The sequence below is a fragment of the Mixophyes fleayi genome, chromosome 10 (genome assembly GCF_038048845.1).
Source record: "Mixophyes fleayi isolate aMixFle1 chromosome 10, aMixFle1.hap1, whole genome shotgun sequence".
Classification (NCBI taxonomy): Eukaryota; Metazoa; Chordata; class Amphibia; order Anura; family Limnodynastidae; genus Mixophyes; species Mixophyes fleayi.
Genome location: NC_134411.1, coordinates 78,388,619 through 78,409,784, shown reverse-complemented (window position 1 = coordinate 78,409,784; position 21,166 = coordinate 78,388,619). Strand labels below are relative to the sequence as shown.

Here is a 21,166-nt window from a genome sequence, read left to right as displayed (position 1 = left end):
ACACTGAGGCATCGTGGGAGTTGTAGTTCTCGCGCGGTGTGGCTGCTCTCTCCGTGGGGGGAATGAGCGGAAAGCGGCGGCAGATAGGAGCCGGGGGAGGAGGGGGCAAGAAGGGGAGACGGCAGGTGGAGGCACGGCTGGCAGCAGCTCTGGGGGAGCAGGCGGGGAGAGAGGAGGCGAGGAGAGCCTGGGAGAGGAGGGAGGCTGCCCAGTGTGGTGAGTGGAAGGAACACGCGTGGAAGACCAGGGGGCATGGTATTCATTATACAGTGATAAACATAACTATACATGCCCCTGTCACATGTTTCCTGTCTGCAAAACAATAAATAGCAGATTAAGAGCTATATATATATATATATATATATATATATATATATATATTAAAGTAAATAACAGATTAATAAGTATTATTGTGTTTGCCATTCAGAACAAGGGTTATTAACTCCTCCCCCATGCCAGGACAGTTCAAGGTGCGTCCATAGCAGTCATTACTAATGTCACCTGTTCTTTAAGCTGGACCATTGCCACCATCAATATATATTATTCTGCTTTCTAGATCATTGAAAGAGTATTTGCAAGCAGAGCTGTAACTAGACGTTTTAATGCCCTGAGCGAAACAGAATTTGGTGCCCCCTATGTACCTTTATGGAAGTAGATGCTGCTTCTCAGCGGTTAAGCATCGCCGGTGTCTTCTGTCTGCTGGTGTCTTATGCTCCGTTGCTGCTTAAACGGATCCTGGAATGTTGGGGGCCTGTTTGGAAGAGAGATTGTTATTACTCACCTCCTGGAAAGTTGAGCAGTGAGTGACGGATCTAGGTCTCCCTCCCCACAACCAGACAGACTTTAAATAGGTAGCTTTTTCTGTTTAAAAACAGGCCTCCTTCCACCCAATCAGCTCCAGAATCTAATTAATAGCATTTACAGTAAATGTCTATTTCCCCCCGATATAGCCCTAACATCAAATTAACAGCACCCACGGTTAATAAATAAGCCCCCCCCCCAACCAGTTCTGACATTAAATTAATAACATTCCCATTTAATAAACAGACATACCTCATGCATCAGCCCATACATTAAATTAGTAGCATTCCCATCTAATTAATTAGATCTACTTCACCACTCACCAGCTCCTACCATTAATTAAAAGCATCCCCATTTAATAAACCAAGTTATTCCTCTCACCAGCCCCGACATAAAACTATTAACATTTCTATTTTACACAAGTGCCTATTTCCCCCATCAGCCCCACAAATTATGGCTTCAAATTTCTCCATATTGAATAGTAATTATTATTATATAATATACTCTCTTCTCTCTAGACCCCCCCATTCACTCCAGACACCCTCCTCACCAGACCCTTCACTCCTTCTCCCCAGACACCCTCCTCACTCCTCTCCAGACCCCTCCCCTGCCAGATCCCTTACTCCTTCTCTCCAGATCCCCCCGCCCGCCACACACCCCCCCTCACTCCTTCTCTCCAGATCCCCCTGCCCACCACACACCCTCCTCACTCCTTCTCTCCAGACCCCTCCACCACCACACACCCTCCTCACTCCTTCTCTCCAGACCCCTCACTCCTTCTTTTCAGACACCCCCCGCCATTCACTCCACACACCCCCTTCGCCAGCCCTTGCTCCTCTCCAGCACTGCAGTATTTTACTCACCTGAACGTCTCTTCTTCTGTCCTCTTCTTCCTTCTGTGCCGGTTCCTCGTCGCCTGTGTTTTGACAGCGTCCTGACGTCATTATTTGTACGTCAGGGCGCTGCAAGAGCAGGAAGCCGGCACCCTCGCGCTGGCTGCCTTCAATGGGCAAAGTAGTCCTGCGGTGCCAGCAGGACTACATTGCCATTTCACAGGTGATATGTAATGGGCGGGTGGGTGTTGCACCCCCACTTGGCCTCGCACCCCCACTTGGCCTCGCATCGCCTGCACCACCCTCATTACGGCTCTGTTTGCAATAGAACAAAACTGGTGTTTCAATAATTTCCCATGCACAGACAGGCAGTATGTGTAAACCAGAGGTTTATTATGATCATGTTCAATTTTATTGTTATGTTAGTGGGTACATTTACGGTCCCCATAAGAATGGGGTTATACACTATTCTAACTCCATGGGCAGCATGAACACAAAGGGGTAAATTTATCAAGCTGAGTTTCCGGTGAGTTTGAAAAGTGGAGATGTTGCCTATAGCAACCAATTAGATTCTAGCTAACAATTATTTAGTACATTCTACAAAATGATATTTAGAATCTGATTGGTTGCTATCGTCATCATTATCATTTATATAGCACCACTAATTCCACAGTGCAGTACAGAGAATGCGCTCACATCAGTCCTTGCCCCAGTAGAGCTTACAGTCTAAATTCCCTAACACACAGACAGACTAGGGTCAATTTGATAGCAGCCAATTAACCTACCAGTATGTTTTTGGATTGTGGGAGTAAACCGGAGCACCTGGAGGAAACCCACGCAAACACAGGGAGAAACAAACTCCACACAGATAAGGCCATGGTTGGGAATCAAACTCATGACCCCAGTGCTGTGAGGCAGAAGTGCTAACCACTAAGCCACCGTGCTGCCATCATAGACAACATCTCCACTTTGCAAACCCGCCGGAAACTTGCAGCTTGATAAATTTACACCTAGTAATATAAATCGGTATGCCATGCTCTTACTGATGGCGCAATAATTTATGACTAAACATAAGTACTCCTGTATGTGGTTTAGATACACCTGCCAATCAGAATTATTTGATATTACATGTTTGCAGAAATGAAACATTTTGTATGCTTTGTACATTCAGATTTATTGGAAAGTGATGTTTGAAATGTAGAATTTTGATCATGTTTAGTTGATATATTTGTTGCAGGCAAGTAGTGTCCTATGTTTCTATAGAGTGCACACTCACAGTTTGTGCATAGTTGAGTCTTCTCAGCAGCCAGGTCAGAGTACCAGCATGTAGTTTTCATGGAACCCCAAGTTGTAGAATAATATATAGATACCTAAGCAAGCTGGTTAATAGACATCACCCTCCAACATCTGCTACATAGACTGTGAGAATGTACAATGCACATTCTGTAACATCATCATCAGTTGGAAAAGGTTGAAACTGAGAAAGCAGCCCTGGTTGCCCACAGTTGCTAGCTCTATATTTGCCTTTTATAGCCTAGTTAACACACAAGCCAGTGGATGAATACAAATTACTATGATAGTTTATTAGAGTATTTAACCTATGGTTCTTCATAAGCTGTTTAGCATGCTACAAGACTAGAAGTGCCACAATGTTCCTAAACCAGATCTATGCAATACACATAACTTGTAATCACATCATAATTCCCATGTTTTATTTTTAATGGTTTTCAGTTCATCTGTATTGTACACTGTATATATATTTATGTGGTATGTAACTGTGTTCTCTCCTAGGCCCAGTTATCCTGGATTGTGCCCCCTTCCAGCATTGTGTAATCAATTCCTTCATTGAAAACTCTGAATTTCTTAATGGGTTGAAGGAGGAATTACTAGCCCTGAATTTCAATGACAAATCCAACGATCTGTACAAATTCCAGCAGGTACAGCATGCCAGATATCCACAGAATGCAGATGAACAAAGAGAGAATACTGCAATATAAAATAGACACAAATTCCCAAAAACCAGTACGGATAAAAAACCAGTAGCCTAGTTCTTAGCTGCGGAAAACCTAATCATACTGCTGTATTTGCATTATGTTGTAGTTTTGGTATTTAGCAAATGTTTGGGAAGAAAACTGGCGACACCATCTGACCAGAATTGGTACTACAGTATATGTCTTTCTAGTTTGCTTTCTTTTTAAGATGCTTTTGACCAATGTGTGAGCACCTAATTGTATTCAGTCTTCATCTCCTGCACATCTGGGGTGTCCTCATGGATAGGTCAACCTGTAACCAATCAGATCTAAGGAATACTCACAGCAGCAGGAGAGTGTGTGCTGGGCTGCATGATAGGGGCAGTATCATCATTTAAGTAGTGGAATGAACATATCCTGGAAGGCATAGACTGAGATTTATATAGTGGAAGAAGCAGGGTTCACCAACAGCACAAAGTAATGTCAAAGCAAACTGGTGTAAGGAATCTTTCAAATGTATTTGTATGAAATTAAGTTCATACATCCAACTTGCTTTCATCCAGGTACTCCACCCAGTGACTCCTCTAAAAGTGCGTAGCTGTGTATCCCCATTAGTGTTGTATGATGACAATGTTTTTCTTTTGCAGTCAGAGGATTTGAAGAGTAGGAAAGAGCCACATATCAGTGCACTAAGGTGAGAAGGGTTTTGTTGCTACAGTTGTCATTCTATACCATTTAGTCCCCGTACAACCTGCACCTAGCATTACATTACATTGACATGTCTCTTACCTTACATAATTTCCATGCCTCCTCTGACACATTCCCCCTACCACCATCACTCCTGTGATCCTCTTTACCTTTAAGGAAGGTTCTGTTCGAGGATTTCTGCCAGTGGCTTTCAGAGATAACAAATGTGGAGCTGGAGACAACTGTAGATGTATCTTGTGCACAGTACAACTACACAGGTGGGTGGTAGGACCTTGAAGTCCTCAATATACTGCACGAAATACTCTGCCAGATAGGAACATACTGATTTTGATTGAAACCTGGCAGGTATAACACTCCCTATTTAAATGGAGGTTTAAGGTGTATTTTTTTTTTTATTATTATTATTATTTTTAAACCATCTACTAAAATATAGAAACGAACATGATTCCTATTTTTTTAAAATGATTTCTTTCCCTGACTAACAATCCAAACACTTATTTTCTAGGCCTTTGTGTTTGACAGCTAGAATTAGTCTTGCTTTGATTCTTGTGAGATTTCTCCGAAACATTAGTTGGGGTTACCAGTATTAGCTGTAAGCTTGCGTCCAGGGTCTTCTTATCTCTCTGTCTGTATTACCCAGTTTTGTGTTTGCTCCCAGTTGCACAGTGCCATTTATGTGACAAGCATTGGGTATTTCAGGATGTGCTGTGAATGCAGCATATAAATGGCGCTCTATAAATAAAGGATAATAATAGTTGCTCTTTAAAGAACAGTGCCACCTAGGTGCCAAATATTCCTGAAACAATATAGCTTCCTTAGCATTATCAAGCATTTTGGCGCAAAGCATTTCTTGGTCATGGTTCTTACATTTTTGTGAGGCTATGTATAAGATAGGTAATTAGACATAGTATGTGTCTTTATCATAGCCTTTTCCTTTCTCTCTCTGCCCAGACACTTTACTGTGTCATGATGATGAGCTGGAGGGCAGAAGATTTGCTTTTATCTTGTATCTGGTTCCTGAATGGACTGAGGCAGATGGGGGATCTCTAGACCTATACAGCACTGATGGTAAGTCCCTATTATCAGTGTTGTTCATTTTTCATAAATAGCATGTCTAAGTTTTCTCTCTATTTTGGTTGCAATGGACCATTAAATCTAAACCACAAATTGTCTTTGTATCAGAGCTACTGATATAATTCACAAGTGTGTATGGAAACGTTTCAGGAGTTTTCAGACCAGAAGATATTTAAGTTAAGGGTGTCATTGTGGGGGTCGATTTATTTACAGTGCACAGCAGACTTTATGTCTTTAAATCTGAGAGGGGCCAAATTTCTGTATTCTTCACTAATCTCCAATGGTTGATAACGGGGAAAATAAAAGTAACAAATATACAAGATAATGCCACCTATCTTGTTCGTATTCTGAGTTTAATGGTCCTGTAATGAAAGTGGTAATCGGAGATGCCCATGTTCCACATATGTGTATTTCTGTACTCCGCTCATACTGTACATTCTACTTTCACAGAGAGGGCACAACCTGGACCGATTGCAAAGTCTCTTATCCCATCATGGAACACACTGGTTTTCTTTGAGGTCTCTCCAGTCTCTTTCCACCAGGTAGGAAGTGCAGGATTTGACGGCAAAGAGTGTGGCAGGCAGATCTAGATATTTTTTTTTACTTTATGGAGAGGCGATTTATTGCTCCGCACCCTTTCTTCATCCTTAATAAGGACAGGCTTCCTGCAGCCGCACATTATGTACGTGTGCCTGTTGGCTGAGAGGCAGGCAGAGGATGTGTACAAACCAGCCAGAGCGGCAGAGCAGGATTCTCTGCCTGCCTCTCAGCCAACAGGCACATATATATATATAGAGAGAGTGCGTCAACTGCTGGGGGCTGGTCGATTTCCCCAATTGTCCTCCTCTGGATCCGACCCTGGAGTGTGATCACCGCCTACTGTTTGTTTTGGGGTTTCTTCCCCACTAAACTATTGTTTGAAATCTCTTGCTAATAGCAGCACAGATTTACATTGACGTCATGTGCTTTACAGGCATTTTTTGTATTTAAATAGGACTGGTAAAGTTTTCCAATAGTTTATTTGTCTGCTACATAAGTAGTTTGAATGTAGAAAGTCATATACAAGTCTAATTAACGTCATTCCTCCTTGTTTTAGTATTGTTTTGTCTGTCCAATCGCACACAAGTGGGCTGGTCATTTGATTTGGCTCCTCCTACTTGTGTGTACACATTGACTAATGAATGGAAGCAGTCAGTGTCGGACTGGGGCATGAAGGGCCCACCGGGGGACTGCAACGCTAGGGGCCCACCAGAGGGGGTGTGGCCAGCCATCATAGAAGCGAGAGCAGACACTAGAGGGGGAGTGGTCAGCCCACAAAGGACAGCTAGCACCATAGTGTTGTATATAAAGAATGTAGTGTGTATATAAAAAATACACAGTCTTGACCTGCCCCTTAGATTGGGCAGAACAGTCACCAAAAATCGGGATTGTCCCACTAGACCAGGCTTGGCTAACCTGTGGCACTCCAGGTGTTGTGAAACTACAAGCCCCAGCATGCTATGCCAATATATAGCAGCCTATTGCTGGAAGAGTATGCTGGGACTTGTAGTTTCACAACACCTGGAGTGCCACAGGTTAGCCAAGACTGCACTAGACAGACTGTCCTACCTGTTCTTGTCACTTCTACCACCTGTGGCTGCTGGTTTCTTTATTTGCGGCTTGTCTGGATCCAGGAATGTTGGCGGCCCTATTTGGAAAAAATAATGGGTACATTTAGAAAATTTCAACCAGCCCTGGCGTTAAATCAATAGGACCCACAATTAATACTTTTCCACCACCTACCACACAAACATTACTTTGCCACAAGCCCGCTGTGCCATCAGACACACACTAGTTCCCCTTAATCACCATGCAGTGCCTCCTTATGATCACACTGTGCCCACCATGCTGCTTTTGCTCCCCCCCATCTCCTGGCCCCCTTTCATCACCCTGTGCCATGCTGACCTGGCCCCCCTTCACACTCTGCCATGTTGCTTTTGCCCCTCTTCACACTGTGCATGCTGCTTTGGCACTCTGCCATGGTAGTTCACATGCTCTTATGCCTCATCTCTCATGGCCTTATTGCACCTCTCTCTCATGCCCTTATTGACCCTCATGTTACATGCCCTTATTGCCCCTCATCTTACATGCCCTTATTGCACCTCTCTCTCATGCCCTTATTGACCCTCATCTTACATGCCCTTACTGCCCCTCATCTTACATGCCTTAATTGCCCCTCATCTTACATGCCCTTATTGCACCTCTCTCATGCCCTTATTGACCCTATTCTTACATGCCCTTATTGCCCCTCATCTTACATGCACTTATTGACCCTTATCTTACATGCCCTTATTGCCCCTCTCTCATGCCCTTACAGCCCCTCATCTCTCATGTCCCTCTCCCCCAAAATGACAGGCTGCTCGCTGCTGCAACGCTGCGCGCTTTACTAACCTTATCATCAATGGCTCCTGCATTCTTCGTGTAGTTCCTCTGGGCGGCAGGACGTCTCCAACATGGGCGGGTCTTCTTCCAAGATGAGTCATGTGACTCATCTACCAATGACTGTCTGCATGGCGCATGTGCAGAGAGCCACAGTCGCGTCTGTGCTCTATGCACTGAAAAGACAGTGCAGTGCTGTCAGTGTCACCTGACCTGCCTGTCAACCGAAGAACGGACCCGGGCGGGGGCGTGGCTAACCAGCGTCGGGGCCTACCGGAGGATCACCCGGTTTCCCGGCAGGCCAGTCCGACGCTGGAAGCAGTTAATGAAAAAAGGTTGTCCATAGATAAATAATTCCTGCCGACACATCATATTATGTAAAGGGCTTTGGTGCATTATGTATTTCCTATTCGTGCTATTGTCACCAGCCTCAAGAGGTAGTCTCATAATTTATCTTACGTTCCACATTCATGTTACAGGTTTCAGAGGTGCTGTGTGAGCACAAATGTCGTCTGTCAGTAAGTGGATGGTTTCATGGCCCATCCTTGCAGAGACCACCACGCTATTTGGACCCTGTGCCTGTCCATGGTCCTCACATACCCCATGATGTAAGATTCTGTAATTACATAGAACCTAGTGTAATGATCTATTGCCAGTGCATTATCTGCTGACATCTTCTCTTCACAGCATGAAATCTTATATGAATGGATAAATCCAGTTTACCTGTCTTACGAATACCAAGCCCAGATTCAAGAGGAATTTGAAGAAGCATCTGAAATTCTCCTGAAAGACTTCCTTAAGGTTTGTGCTATAGTTGCTGAAGGAAGGATTGAAGAACCTGCAGATAAAAGTGGGGAATTAGCCAAAATATCTAAAGCTATTTAAAGGAAGGAACAGTGGCAAAACAGACACATATATATAGAAGTGGTTTAGAGAAGATGGGAATGCTGTAATAGAAGGATGCATCAAATTTAATCACAAATTAGCATTAAAAGACAGATTGTTGTCTAAGAGGGGAAGAGTGATGTTCAGGAGTGCGGGAGAAGATTTCAGATTTTAATTTCATTTATAATATTGTCTCATTTGTAGGAAGAGAAATTCAGTGCAGTTTGTGCAGCGTTGGAGACACAGAGTATTGAGTGGGAGCTGCTGGGCCCACCCAACAGGAGGTGAGGACAAGGCCTAAGGAAAGCTGCTTCTATGTTTATTCCCCGGTATCTCTCTTACTTCTCTGGGTGTGATTTAGGTGTTATAAGAGGGCAAGAGGAGACTTACCTGATGCATTGACTGCCTGCATGGAACTCTTGAGATCTGAGGCCTTCTTCCTGCTGCTGTCTAATCTCTCTGGCCTTAAGATGCATTTCTTAGCTACCAACAATGAAGAGTCTGATGAAGAGGAGGGTTCCTCGGAAAACAATGCTAGAACCTCTGCACAAGGAGTTGAGCAGTCCGGTCCTACCGCTGAGGCAGGAAGTAAGTACAAGTAGTACTAGTGTTTTCTCTCTCGCTCTCTTCTCTCTCTCCTCTGGTTCTCTTCCCTCGCTCTCTCTTCTCTCTCGCTCTCTCTCTTCTCTCCTTCGCTCTCGCTCTCTCTTCTCTCCTTCGCTCTCGCTCTCTCTCTCTCTTCTCTCCTTCGCTCTCGCTCTCTCTCTCTCTTCTCTCCTTCTCTCTCGCTCTCTCTTCTCTCCTTCTCTCTCGCTCTCTCTCTCTTCTCTCCTTCTCTCTCGCTCTCTCTTCTCTCCTTCTCTCTCGCTCTCTCTCTCTCCTCTCTCTCTCCTCTCTCTCTCTCCTCTCTCTCTCTCCTCTCTCTCTCCTCTCTCTCTCCTCTCTCTCTCCTCTCTCTCCTCTCTCTCTCTCTCTCTCTCTCTCTCTCTCTCTCTCTCTCTCTCTCTCCTTTTCTCTCTCTCTCTCCTTTTCTCTCTCTCTCTCTCTCTCTCTCTCTCCCCCCCCCCCCTCTGGTTCTCTTCTCTCTTTCCTTCTCTCGCTCTCTCTTTTCTCTTTCTCTCTCTCTCGCTCTTTTCTCTCGCTCTCTCTCCTCTCGCTCTCTCTCCTCTGGTTCTATTCTCTCGCTCTCTCTTCTCTCCTTCTCTCGCTCTCTTCTCTCCTTCTCTCGCTCTCTTCTCTCCTTCTCTCGCTCTCTTCTCTCCTTCTCTCGCTCTCTTCTCTCCTTCTCTCGCTCTCTCTTCTCTCCTTCTCTCCTTCTCTCGCTCTCTCTTCTCTCCTTCTCTCGCTCTCTCTTCTCTCCTTCTCTCGCTCTCTCTTCTCTCCTTCTCTCACTCTCTCTTCTCTCCTTCTCTCGCTCTCTCTTCTCTCCTTTTCTCGCTCTCTCTTCTCTCCTTCTCTCCTTCTCTCGCTCTCTCTTCTCTCCTTTTCTCGCTCTCTCTCTCTTCTCTTCTTTTTTTTCTCTCTCTCTCTCTTCTCTCCTTTTCTCTCTCTCTCTTCTATCGCTCACTTCTCTCTCTCTCCTCTGGTTCTCTTCTCTCTTCTTTCCTTCTCTCGCTCTCTTCTCTCGCTCTCTCTCTTCTGGTTCTCTTCTCTCGCTCTTCTCTCCTTCTCTCTCTCTCTTCTCTCCTTTTCTCGCTCTCTCTTCTCTCCTCTCTCTCTCTCTTCTCTCCTTCTCTCGCTCTCTTCTTTCTCTCCTCTGGTTCTCTTTGCTTGCTCACGCTCTCTCCGCATCGCTTCTCTTTCTCGCTTTGCTTCTCCTCTTTCTCTCTCTCTCTCTTGCTTTGCTTCTCTCCTCTTTTTTTCTCTCTCTCTCTTGCTTCGCTTCTCTCCTCTCTCTCTCTATCCTTCTCTCTCCTCTGGTTCTCTTCTCTCTTTTTTCCTTCGCTCGCTCTCTCTTATCTCTCATTCTCTCGCTCTCTTCTCTCGCTCTCTCTTCTCTCCTTCTCTCGCTCTTTCTCTCTTCTCTCCTTTTCTCTCGCTCTCTCTTCTCTCCTTTTCTCGCTCTCTCTTCTCTCTTTTTCTCGCTCTCTCTTCTCTCCTTTTCTCGCTCTCTCTTCTCTCCTTTTCTCGCTCTCTCTCTCTTCTCCTTTTTTTTTCTCCCTCTCTCTTCTCTCCTTTTCTCTCTCTCTCTTCTCTCGCTCACTTCTGTCTCTCTCTCCTCTGGTTCTCTTCTCTCGCTGTCTCTCTTCTCTCCTTCTCTCGCTCTTTCTCTCTTCTCTCCTTTTCTCGCTCTCTCCTCTCCTTTTCTCTCTCTCTCTCTCTTCTCTCCTTTTCTCGCTCGCTCTCTCTTTCTTCTCTCCTCTCTCTCGCTCTCTTCTCTCCTTTTCTCGCTCGCTCTCTCTTTCTTCTCTCCTCTCTCTCTCGCTTTCTTCTCTCCTCTCTCTCTCGCTCTCTTCTCTCCTTCTCTCGCTCTCTTCTCTCCTTCTCTCGCTCTCTTCTCTCCTTCTCTCGCTCTCTCTTCTCTCCTTCTCTCGCTCTCTTCTCTCCTTCTCTCGCTCTCTTCTCTCCTTCTCTCGCTCTCTCTTCTCTCCTTCTCTCGCTCTCTCTTTTCTCCTTCTCTCGCTCTCTCTTCTCTCCTTCTCTCGCTCTCTCTTCTCTCCTTCTCTCGCTCTCTTCTCTCTCTCCTCTGGTTCTCTATGCTCGCTCGCGCTCTCTCCGCATCGCTTCTCTTCTCTTTCTCGCTTTGCTTCTCCTCTCTATCTTGCTTCGCTTCTTTCCTCTTTCTCTCTCTCTCGCTTCGCTTCTCTCCTCTTTTTTTCTCTCTCTCGCTTCGCTTCTCTCCTCTCTCTATCCTTCTCTCTCTCTCTCGCCTTCTCTCTCTCTTTCTGCTTCGCTTCTCTCTCTCCTCTTCATCAGAACCTCCCTCTCTTAAAGGTGAAAGAGTTCCTGTGTGCAGTGGAGAACTAAGACACTGGGAACATGGGCACTATACCATGATTCATGACCATGACCCTGAGCGGCAGGAGTTTGCTCTGGACCTTCTCTTGTTCTGCGGATGTGAAGGTTAGTATCACCATTCTTTGTAGTGTGTCTGGCTAGAGTACATGTATTATAATGATCCCTTGATTCTCTTATTACATCTTGAGGTACATCTGTCACCCACTATACACAGTGAAGGCAGCCATTGTGTGGTCTGACATGTATTAATATATACAAAAAGATTCATACATACACTTGCGCTCCCTTCTTAGCACAATAGGATGACCACAGTTCTGGTATACTCTTCAATAGATGTATATAGGTACAAAACGACCCTAAAAAGGACTCAATGGTCCAACAAATAGAAATGGCAAAACATAGTGTAATATGTCACAAATGTCCCATCTACAATAGAGTCCACCACCATATAGGAATATATCTTCATTCTTCCACCATATATAACTGGTGTACGAGAGAATAACACAGTGATCCTTTGTGGCCCAAAACAACTCCTTATGGGTGTATGCTTACTCAGCACAGGAAATTATATGCTTCTTTAAAACATCATCACTCTTCAGTACGACTTCCTATTCCTCGCTTCAATGAATACTCCACATATGCAGAGAACTCACAATAGAAAAAAGGAGGAGATATTGTGCATTAAAACGATAAAAGTTTTTAATATAAGATATAAACACACCAAAAAAATTTGTATGATGGGACCCGTACCGAAAGAGAGAAAATAATAGCATTCAGAGTATACGACCAGATGGAAAAAGTCTGTAACAAAGTATCTCTCCAATACCGTCTCCTCCGTTCAATTGCCGAATCCCGCAGCCAACTCAAAAGATAACTCAATATTAAGAGAATTGTTATTGAGGTATTCACAAAATTTCTGCAGCATACCCATAAAAATGGCCATGAAATCTGAAATAACTGTGGTTTAGAATCAAAAGTATGCCTTCCTTAGAGAACTCAACTAACCCAGGTTTGAGGGATTTTCTTAAGAATTATTTCAGATTTCATGCCCATTTTTATGCCCAGAATGTTGGCACAGTGATGGGCACCAGGCTTGCCACCAGTTATGCCAACATCTTCATGGCCCAATGGGAGGATTCGAGTGTGTGGATGGGGCATGACTTTGGGGCGAACCTGGTGTCCTGGGATAGGTACATCGACAATGTGTTTTTTATTTGGAAGGGCTCTGAGATTGAGCTGCAGAAATTTTGTGAATATCTCTATAACAATTCTCTTAATATTGAGTTATCTTTTGAGTTGGCTGCGGGATTCGGCGATTGAACGGAGGAGACGGTATTGGAGAGATACATTGTTACAGACTTTTAACATCTGGTCGTATACTCTGAATGTTATTATTTTCTCTCTTTCGGTACGGGTCCCATCATACTAATTTTTATTGTGTGTTTATATCTTCTATTAAAGCCTTTTATCGTTTTAATGCACAAGATCTCCTTTTTTCTATTGTGATTTCTCTGCATATGTGGAGTATTCATTGAAGCGAGGAATAGGACGTCGTACTGAAGAGTGATGATGTTTTAAAGAAGCGTACAATTTCCTGTGCTGAGTAAGCATACGCCCATAAGGGGTTGTTTTGGGTCACAAAGGATCACTGTGTCATTCTCTCGTACACCAGTTATTTATGGTGGAAGAATGAAGATATATTCCTATATGGTGGTGGACTCTATTGTAGATGGGACATTTGTGACATATTACACTATGTTTTGCTATTTCTGTTTGTTGGACCATTGAGTCCTTTTTAGGGTCGTTTTGTACCTATATACATCTATTGAAGAGTATACCAGAACTGTGGTCATCCTATTGTGCTAAGAAGGGAGCGCAAGTGTATGTATGACTCTTGTTTTTATATTTGTTTTATTTTGACATATATTAATGACAATGTAGTCCATCACTTCAGTGAAAGTAGTTTAAAAATATATTGTTTATTTTGCTAATTTGATCAGTCTTGCAGATCGTTTTAACACATTTTTTTCCTTTTACTTCAGACTGGGATACAGAGTATGGAGGATTCACTTCTTACATCGCTAAAGAGGAAGATGAAGAGGTAAATTAAATGGAGGGAACTGGGGCACATTGCTGGCTGTACACGTAGACTGCACTGGCTCACGTTATTAGCTGATAATCTAGTGATGAAGCCAAACCCCAGCAGTGTTTTAGTCTACAGCTGTAATCTTCACATATTACTTGTCTTTGTTGTGTCATCTGTCCTAAAGAGAAATCATTTTTGATTTACAGACCACCTGTAAACTTAGTTTTACAAGTCATTTATAGAGCTGCAGAAATCCTGGCCTACAGTGGAAATCCCGTAATGGGATGAAACTTTTTTTGTGCTATTTTTGTTTGTATCACGATGGTGATTACTGCGTTGGTGACAGATTTTGATGTCCGTTATTGGAATGTGCTGAATGTAGGCTAGTTGCAGCAGTGTTGCACCTACGTGCAAAAAGTAGATTTTATATTGGGAGAGAAAGTATTTGAAGGTGGGCATTCTCCATTTAGTGGTGAATGCAGAGACTTTATTCCCGCAAAATTATAGTGCATATATCTATATCAGGTGTGTGTGTGTAAATTACGTCTAATTACATCTCATTTTATGATGCCAACATCATATTAACAGTAATAGGACCAGCAAATAAACGTTATGCCGCAGTAGTGCCCCATTTCACACCATGCCTCATAGTTGTGCCCCCAATTCATATCATGACATAGTTGTGCCCCCAATTCATATCATGACACATAGTTGTGCCCCCAATTCATATCGTGACACATAGTTGTGCCCCCAATTCATATCGTGACACATAGTTGTGCCCCCAATTCATATCATGATAAATAGTTGCCCGCCCCCAATTCATACCATGATACATAGTTGCCCGCCCCCAATTCATACCATGATACATAGTTGCCCGCCCCCAATTCATACCATGATACATAGTTGCCCCCCCCCCCCCATATTCGTAGTATGCCACAGTTGCCGCCCCCCCCCCCCCTCATATTGATAGTATGCCACAATTGCCCCCCCTATTGATAGTATGCCACATGGATGTGCCCCTCAATTTTTAGCGCCGCTCTTACTTACCTTTTGGAGACAATCCTCTTCCTCTCCAGAAACCCAGGAGCTGCTTCAGTAAAGCAGCCGTTTCCGCCGACATCGGCTGCTTTAGTGAGACAGCTGCAGCGTGGCAGAGAGGAGCGGTATGCATGCCCGAGGTTACCGACCCCTGATCTATATCTTCATCAGCAGCTATTTATATAGCACCACTAATTCCGCAGCGCTGTACAGAGAACTCACATCAGTCCCTGCCCTTTTGGAGCTTAGTCTAAATTCCTTATATATATATATATATATATATATATATATATCTACCAAAGGCATAAAAAGTAGAAATATGAGGTAATACATAATATAATACAGTAAGGGAACATCAGCACTAAGACATGAATGAGGCTCCAATAACATGTAACAATGTTATTTTGTTTTTACCTATTATTGCACCTCTTTGACATTATGACTTGCACAGAGCAGGATTGGCAACTCACCCACGTAATTTATACAGGTTATTTAGCTAATTGAAATCAGGCAATATAGGGACTGATCAGTCATAGAACATCCATAGTGTATATCAGTAATTTAAAGGGATGAATCTCGGCACAGACTGGATACCTAGTTAGGTGTACATGCTTCTTACAAGCATTCTAACGTTGCCACGTCATAAGTGAATCTGCTCTAAAAATAATATCTGTTCTTTCTAGCATAATTTGCAGCATAAATGAATGTGTGCGTATAAATTAATTTATTGTATTTGTCTCTCTCTCCACTAGGTGGTGTTCCCCTGAATCAATTTATTATCAACAAGGGAAAGAAAAGGTTTCAGAGTCGGGCACTTTTAAATTCAGATTTAACTTTTCTTTAAAACCATGTGACCATTCAATTGAACTTCGCAAAATATCGCAGTTTATAAGACGTTTGTGAAAGTGTGTATTTGTGTACTGTGCTCTTAATACAATGCTGTTAGAAAGCAATTCTCCCAATTAAATTTTTATTATTATATGGTGATTACCAAACTCTCTTATTTTGATCTTATTGGGCAATGTATATGTGCGCACACTGGGATCATATCATTGTCCTCAATTCAGAAAGAAGTGGTATTTATATCTCAGAGATATAGTCTAGATTTGCTGGGATTTACAATAGTGTATTAAGAGCACAGTGCAGAAATAAACTTTTTCACATAAGTTTTATGTTGATATTTCGCTAGGTCCAGTTGGATGATTAGGTGTGGTTATAAATGTAATATATGATGGTTTCAAAGAGAAGTTAAATCTAAATTTGAGAGTGTCACAGTCTGAATCCTTTCCATTCCCTTTGTTTTTTTTTTTGCTGAAGCATTATAACATGCCAGCGTATTTTCTTTTAGAATTACAGGAACCAATTGACAAATAAGTCTGCCTATTTTTTTGAGTAACATTGCAATAAGGTTAAAATGAAAAAAAAAAAACCAAACAATAGATTTTCTGCATGAGGCAAAAATAAGCTGGCTGCAGTGTTCTTCAATGTGATTACTGACTGGATGCCTACTGTGTAGGAAAACAACTTCCCCTCGTCCAAAAATGTGTCTCCCGCAACAGATTTTGTTGGTACAGTCCCAACTGGTGTGGGTGTGGCTTATTGATTTTTTTAAAGACCTAAATTGGGAATTTTGGGAAGTACGTCTTGGATATCAAGCTGTGAAACTCCAGAAAACATTTACATACATACTGTGGATATTGGTAACTCTTTGATATAATTCAAGTATTTTAACTTTAGTCATTTTAAATGACCTAACATCTTCCACTGCACAAGCCCTCACCACATTTGTAAAAGGAACAGCCAGCGAGTATTACCATCTAGTACTGCATGGTGGTGGTTTTCATGTTCTATACCAATGATGGTTATAGAACAGGCCTGTCCAACCTGCGGCCCTCCAGGTGTTGTGAAACTACAAGCCCCATCATGCTTTGCCAGTAGACAACCAATTGATAGCTGGAAGGGCATGCTGGGACTTGTAGTTTCACAACACCTGGAGGGCCGCAGGTTGGACAGGCCTGGTATAGGACATGAAAACCCCCACCATGCAGTACTAGATGGGTGGCCCTCTAAACTTCTAAGGGGCCACACATTATCCTTAACCTTTGTAATAAGTTACATCAGTACATATAATCAAAGAAAGAGACGCCTATCTGTGATTAACATATCAGTGTTATAAATTATAACAAACAAATCTGACAAGCAGGTTCTATACAGTCTGTATTATATTCTAACTTCCTCCTTAGCATAGCTATCTTAGCTTACATCTAATCCTGCTCATAAGCCTTTTCTCTGTTCCTAGCTCCTCACAGTGTATCCAGAGAACAATTGCCTGGCCTTGGTTTACAGAGACAAAGAAACCATGAGGTTCGTAAAACACATCAACCACAAAAGTCTACAAAGAGATGCCAATCACCCGAACAGAAAGGGATTCTGGGACTTTGCTTTCGTGTACTATGAATGACAGCCCATTTTCTAACATTCTGGACTTCAAAGTATCTCTAAATCGATCCTTTTACAAGGCCTTTTAATTATACTTTTATAAGCGCAATATGTTTCTCGGCTTTGAAGTGTGGAGTTAAGCAGACATCACTTATCTCGACATGCCCCAAAGCAACAAATGCTGCAGCGAGGTGTGGAAATATAGTCTCGTTTAGTGTCATAGTTGCTGAATGTAAATGTGATTGGAAGAGATTTTCTGGATGAGTTTATACATACTAAAAAAATATATATTTATGTAATATTGAAAAAAAAAATAAAAAATGATAGACCGGCTTGTTCTTATTTATGGATATATTTTTTGCTTGACCAGTGTAAAACCGTGTGTGTGTGTGTATTATAAACAAAAATCAACTATTGCACTTTCAAAACTTTGTAACAATCTTCACAGAACCAGTAGGATGACCAAGAAGTGCTGAGGATTCCTTTTGATTATAGGGACATTACTACTTGGCTACCCTTCATAGAGGGCAATAAAAATAAGTGTGTTTAGTTAACAACTAAAAAAAAATTAATACCAATGCTGCTATACTGACCTTTCACTTCTTTATTCTATCAAACTTAATGGTTATTACCCTTTATGAAAGACACACTATGGGCCCTAAATGGACACATAAAATTAAAAATATTGTGTAGTAAATGTAAACCATTGCAACCTTTCATGCTAAGCAGTGTGGCTGGTGTATCAATCACCTGCATGCCTTTATCGATACCTACAATGCACTAGACCAGGCCTGTCCAACCTGCGGCCCTCCAGGTGTTGTGAAACTACAAGCCCCAGCATGCTTTGCTAGTAGACAACCAGTTGATAGCTGGAAGGGCATGCTGGGACTTGTAGTTTCACAACACCTGGAGTGTCACAGGTTAGCCAACACTGCACTAGACCTCCTGTTGTGCCCGGAGAACTTACATAAGGAGTGAGACTGTTGTGGGGATAACACCTTCAGCAACCTTACCATTAAGGCGCCACTTTCTCTTCGACAACTACTAAGAAGTGTAGGCACAGTATATAAATGAATGGACGTCTCCTTTCTGTTTTGTTATTTGTATTTTATAGGATTGCTTTATTCTTCTGCATGTTGGATCAAGTTGGACGTTTTAAGTTCCGTGGTTCTGTTAATATTAGCCAACCTTGTAACAAGGCTGAAAACTCCCTCTCGTTATCTTACTTCCTAGCAGTTGTTGTACTACAATTCCCATAATTCTTATCCAGTCATTGGCTGGCAAAAAAAATCATCTTCTATCAAGAAAGTCTTAAATGGAAGAACATAGCTGTATAAGATAATCTATTATTAATCATAATCATAACAATAGGGAATTGTAATTCAGCTTTTTATAACTTATTACCAGTATGATTAAAGTTATGTCGGCATCTGAGGGACAGGTCCTAACACCTCCTCACTTACGTGTTCCTTTCCCACAGTCATTTTCTCATAATTCTCCTATAAAATCTTTCTGGGTATTAATAAAATCAGCACTTCCATTGTTTAATGCTTCCAGTATACCATAGCGAGATAGTAATCTATGTGCGTCCTTTTCATTAAAACTAAATTATGTTTTGAACATGAAACGGCAGCAGTCAGGTAGGAATAGACTTTAAAAAAATAAAAACAACACATTTAACAGGCAAGTTACATGTCTGAAGTTGAATATAATTAGGAACAAGGACACTTCTGCATCTGATACACCGAACGTGTAGTCATACTATTGGACTTCACGTGGGTATCTTAAACCACTGTAACTTCAACTGTTCATTTTAACATGATTTTGTTCATAAAATTAGGTGTTCCTCTAGACTTATACTTAAACTTTTTCATTATTTGAAAATAGTTTCAAATTTAAAAACTTTACTTGTTTAAATATGAAAAAAACTCATTCTGCCAGACCATGGTAATGAAGAGTAAGAGGATATAGTGTGTGGGTTATTAGGGTCCATGAGCTGTAGCAAAGGAGCCATTGGGACTCAGAAGATATATAGGGTGAGGAACTTATATTTTCTAAATAATAATGACATTAAGGGATGGTAGGTGGTGTGATATCTCTGGGGTTCCTGCAACGGGAAGGGAAGAATGACTAGGAATAAATAGTCATCTGGCGGTCAGAAGCAAAACAGGGTGAAAGGAACTATCCCTCTTGGGCATCAGAAAGAGATTAGAGTACAAACCTGGACCCCTCTGATGCTCTGGGACAGTGCACAACAAGTCTTTGAATGGTCAAGTAGAAAGCATTTCTGTGTCTCTGTGAGCCTGAGAGATGAAAAACCGGTTTGGAGAGAAGAATTATTTCCAAAATGACTGATTAATGACAGTGAGCACAAAGGCATGCAGCAAGACCTGAATTTGCAGAAGAGTGTATAATCCCCAACCACTTATGTGATCTTGTCCTAGCCAGTAGTCAGAATGACTTGCCACTGCCACTAGCCTTGAAATGTTCCCATTTAGAATTTCAGAAGAGCACAATCAGCTCTTGTAGTACAAAAGATCGCCGTAAAATCCATTTCTCTGAGTCCATTGTGGGGCACTGCAACAATGGGGTATAACAGGTGGACTTGAAGCAAGGGCTCTTTAAATCTAAAAGTGTTGAGGATAGCTCCTCCCCTACTATGCCCCTCCCAGATGGAACCATTTTTTATATCAGAGCTCAGAAGATAGAGCATAACTAGGCGAAAGAAGAAACACCAAAAAGGTAAACAGTCAACAACCAAAAAAACAGCAGAGGGAGCGCAGTGTGTTCCCAAATGAGAAATTGATTTAATAGAGAGTAAAAAAATCTTCTTTTCTCTTTCATGCCATTGAGGGACAGTTAGACAATGGGGAAATTCCAAAGCTGCCCCTAAAGGTGGGATTGCCCTGAAACGGCTGTGCATAAAAACTTGCACCCAAAACCAGCATCCTGAGACGCAAATCCCTGAAACTTGCAGAATTTAAAAAGGTGTGGACAGGCGATCACGTTGCAGCCTGACACAACAGTTCAGCCGCACCCCCATAATGCACCATCCACGAGGCACCAAAAGCCCTGGTCGAATGAGCCTTCAAGCCAATCGGCACTTGTCTAGCCGAATATAAGGCAAACGAATAGTGGATGTATTCCAACGAGCAAGAGATTGTTTAGAAGCTGCCCAACACGCATGTGCACATCATACAGAACGAACACATCATTAGTCTTACAAACCAAAGTGGTATGGACCAGATAGCACCTGAGGGCCTGGACCACATCCAGAAGCTGCAAAGACGCATCAGAAGTCCAAGATCTAGGACAAAATGTTGGAACGACAATCTGAAGGTTTAAAAATGTGTTACCACTTTCGGTACAAAAAAGGGTTTAGTGCGAAGCACTGTCCTATCAGAATGAAACACCAGAAAGGGAACGGGTAGAGCATGGTGCCCCCAAATCAGTCACCTGACGAGCAGAAGAACCAGCTTCCATATGACATAATGGAGATCAACTGAATCCAACAATTCAAAAGGCTCTCTATTAAGAGCCAGTAGCGCCAAATTAAATTCCCAAGGCTCTACAGGGTGTACAAAAGGTGGTTGAGCATATAGAACCCTCTTAAATAATTTCAACTTGCGCTGGAAAATAAAAATTGAGAGCTCCAACACCTGCAGCTTCAAGGAAGAGAGTTGGAGACCCTTGTCGGGACCGTCCTGCAGGAAGGATAGCAAATAAGAAAAATTAAGTGACTCGCAGGCCAGAACTCCTTGAGCCTGTACGAGTGTGCTGTAGATCGTCCTTAGTTCCAGCACGTTGATGGGCAATATTGCCTCATGTGAGACCAGAAGCCTTGAAACCAGAGAGGACCTATGACTGCGCCCCACCCGGACAGACTGGCATCCATGGTAACCAAGGTCCATTCTCACGATTGGAAGGACTGACCCTTGGTAGGATTCGTCCTGGTT

At 42.6% G+C, this 21,166-nt stretch overlaps 1 protein-coding gene across 1 annotated transcript; it reads left to right on the top strand.

Annotated features, from left to right (window-relative positions):
* Nucleotides 1-47: 47 nt before the first annotated feature.
* Nucleotides 48-17,547, top strand: OGFOD1 (2-oxoglutarate and iron dependent oxygenase domain containing 1). The gene is made up of 13 exons (XM_075188935.1): nucleotides 48-216; nucleotides 3,426-3,571; nucleotides 4,252-4,298; nucleotides 4,469-4,569; nucleotides 5,264-5,380; nucleotides 5,837-5,928; nucleotides 8,284-8,412; nucleotides 8,492-8,605; nucleotides 8,894-8,973; nucleotides 9,051-9,277; nucleotides 11,624-11,752; nucleotides 13,690-13,748; nucleotides 17,071-17,547. Exons 1-13 carry the CDS (start codon nucleotides 63-65, stop codon nucleotides 17,230-17,232), a joined length of 1,557 nt encoding a protein of 518 aa, XP_075045036.1. The 5' UTR covers nucleotides 48-62; the 3' UTR covers nucleotides 17,233-17,547.
* Nucleotides 17,548-21,166: the final 3,619 nt, after the last annotated feature.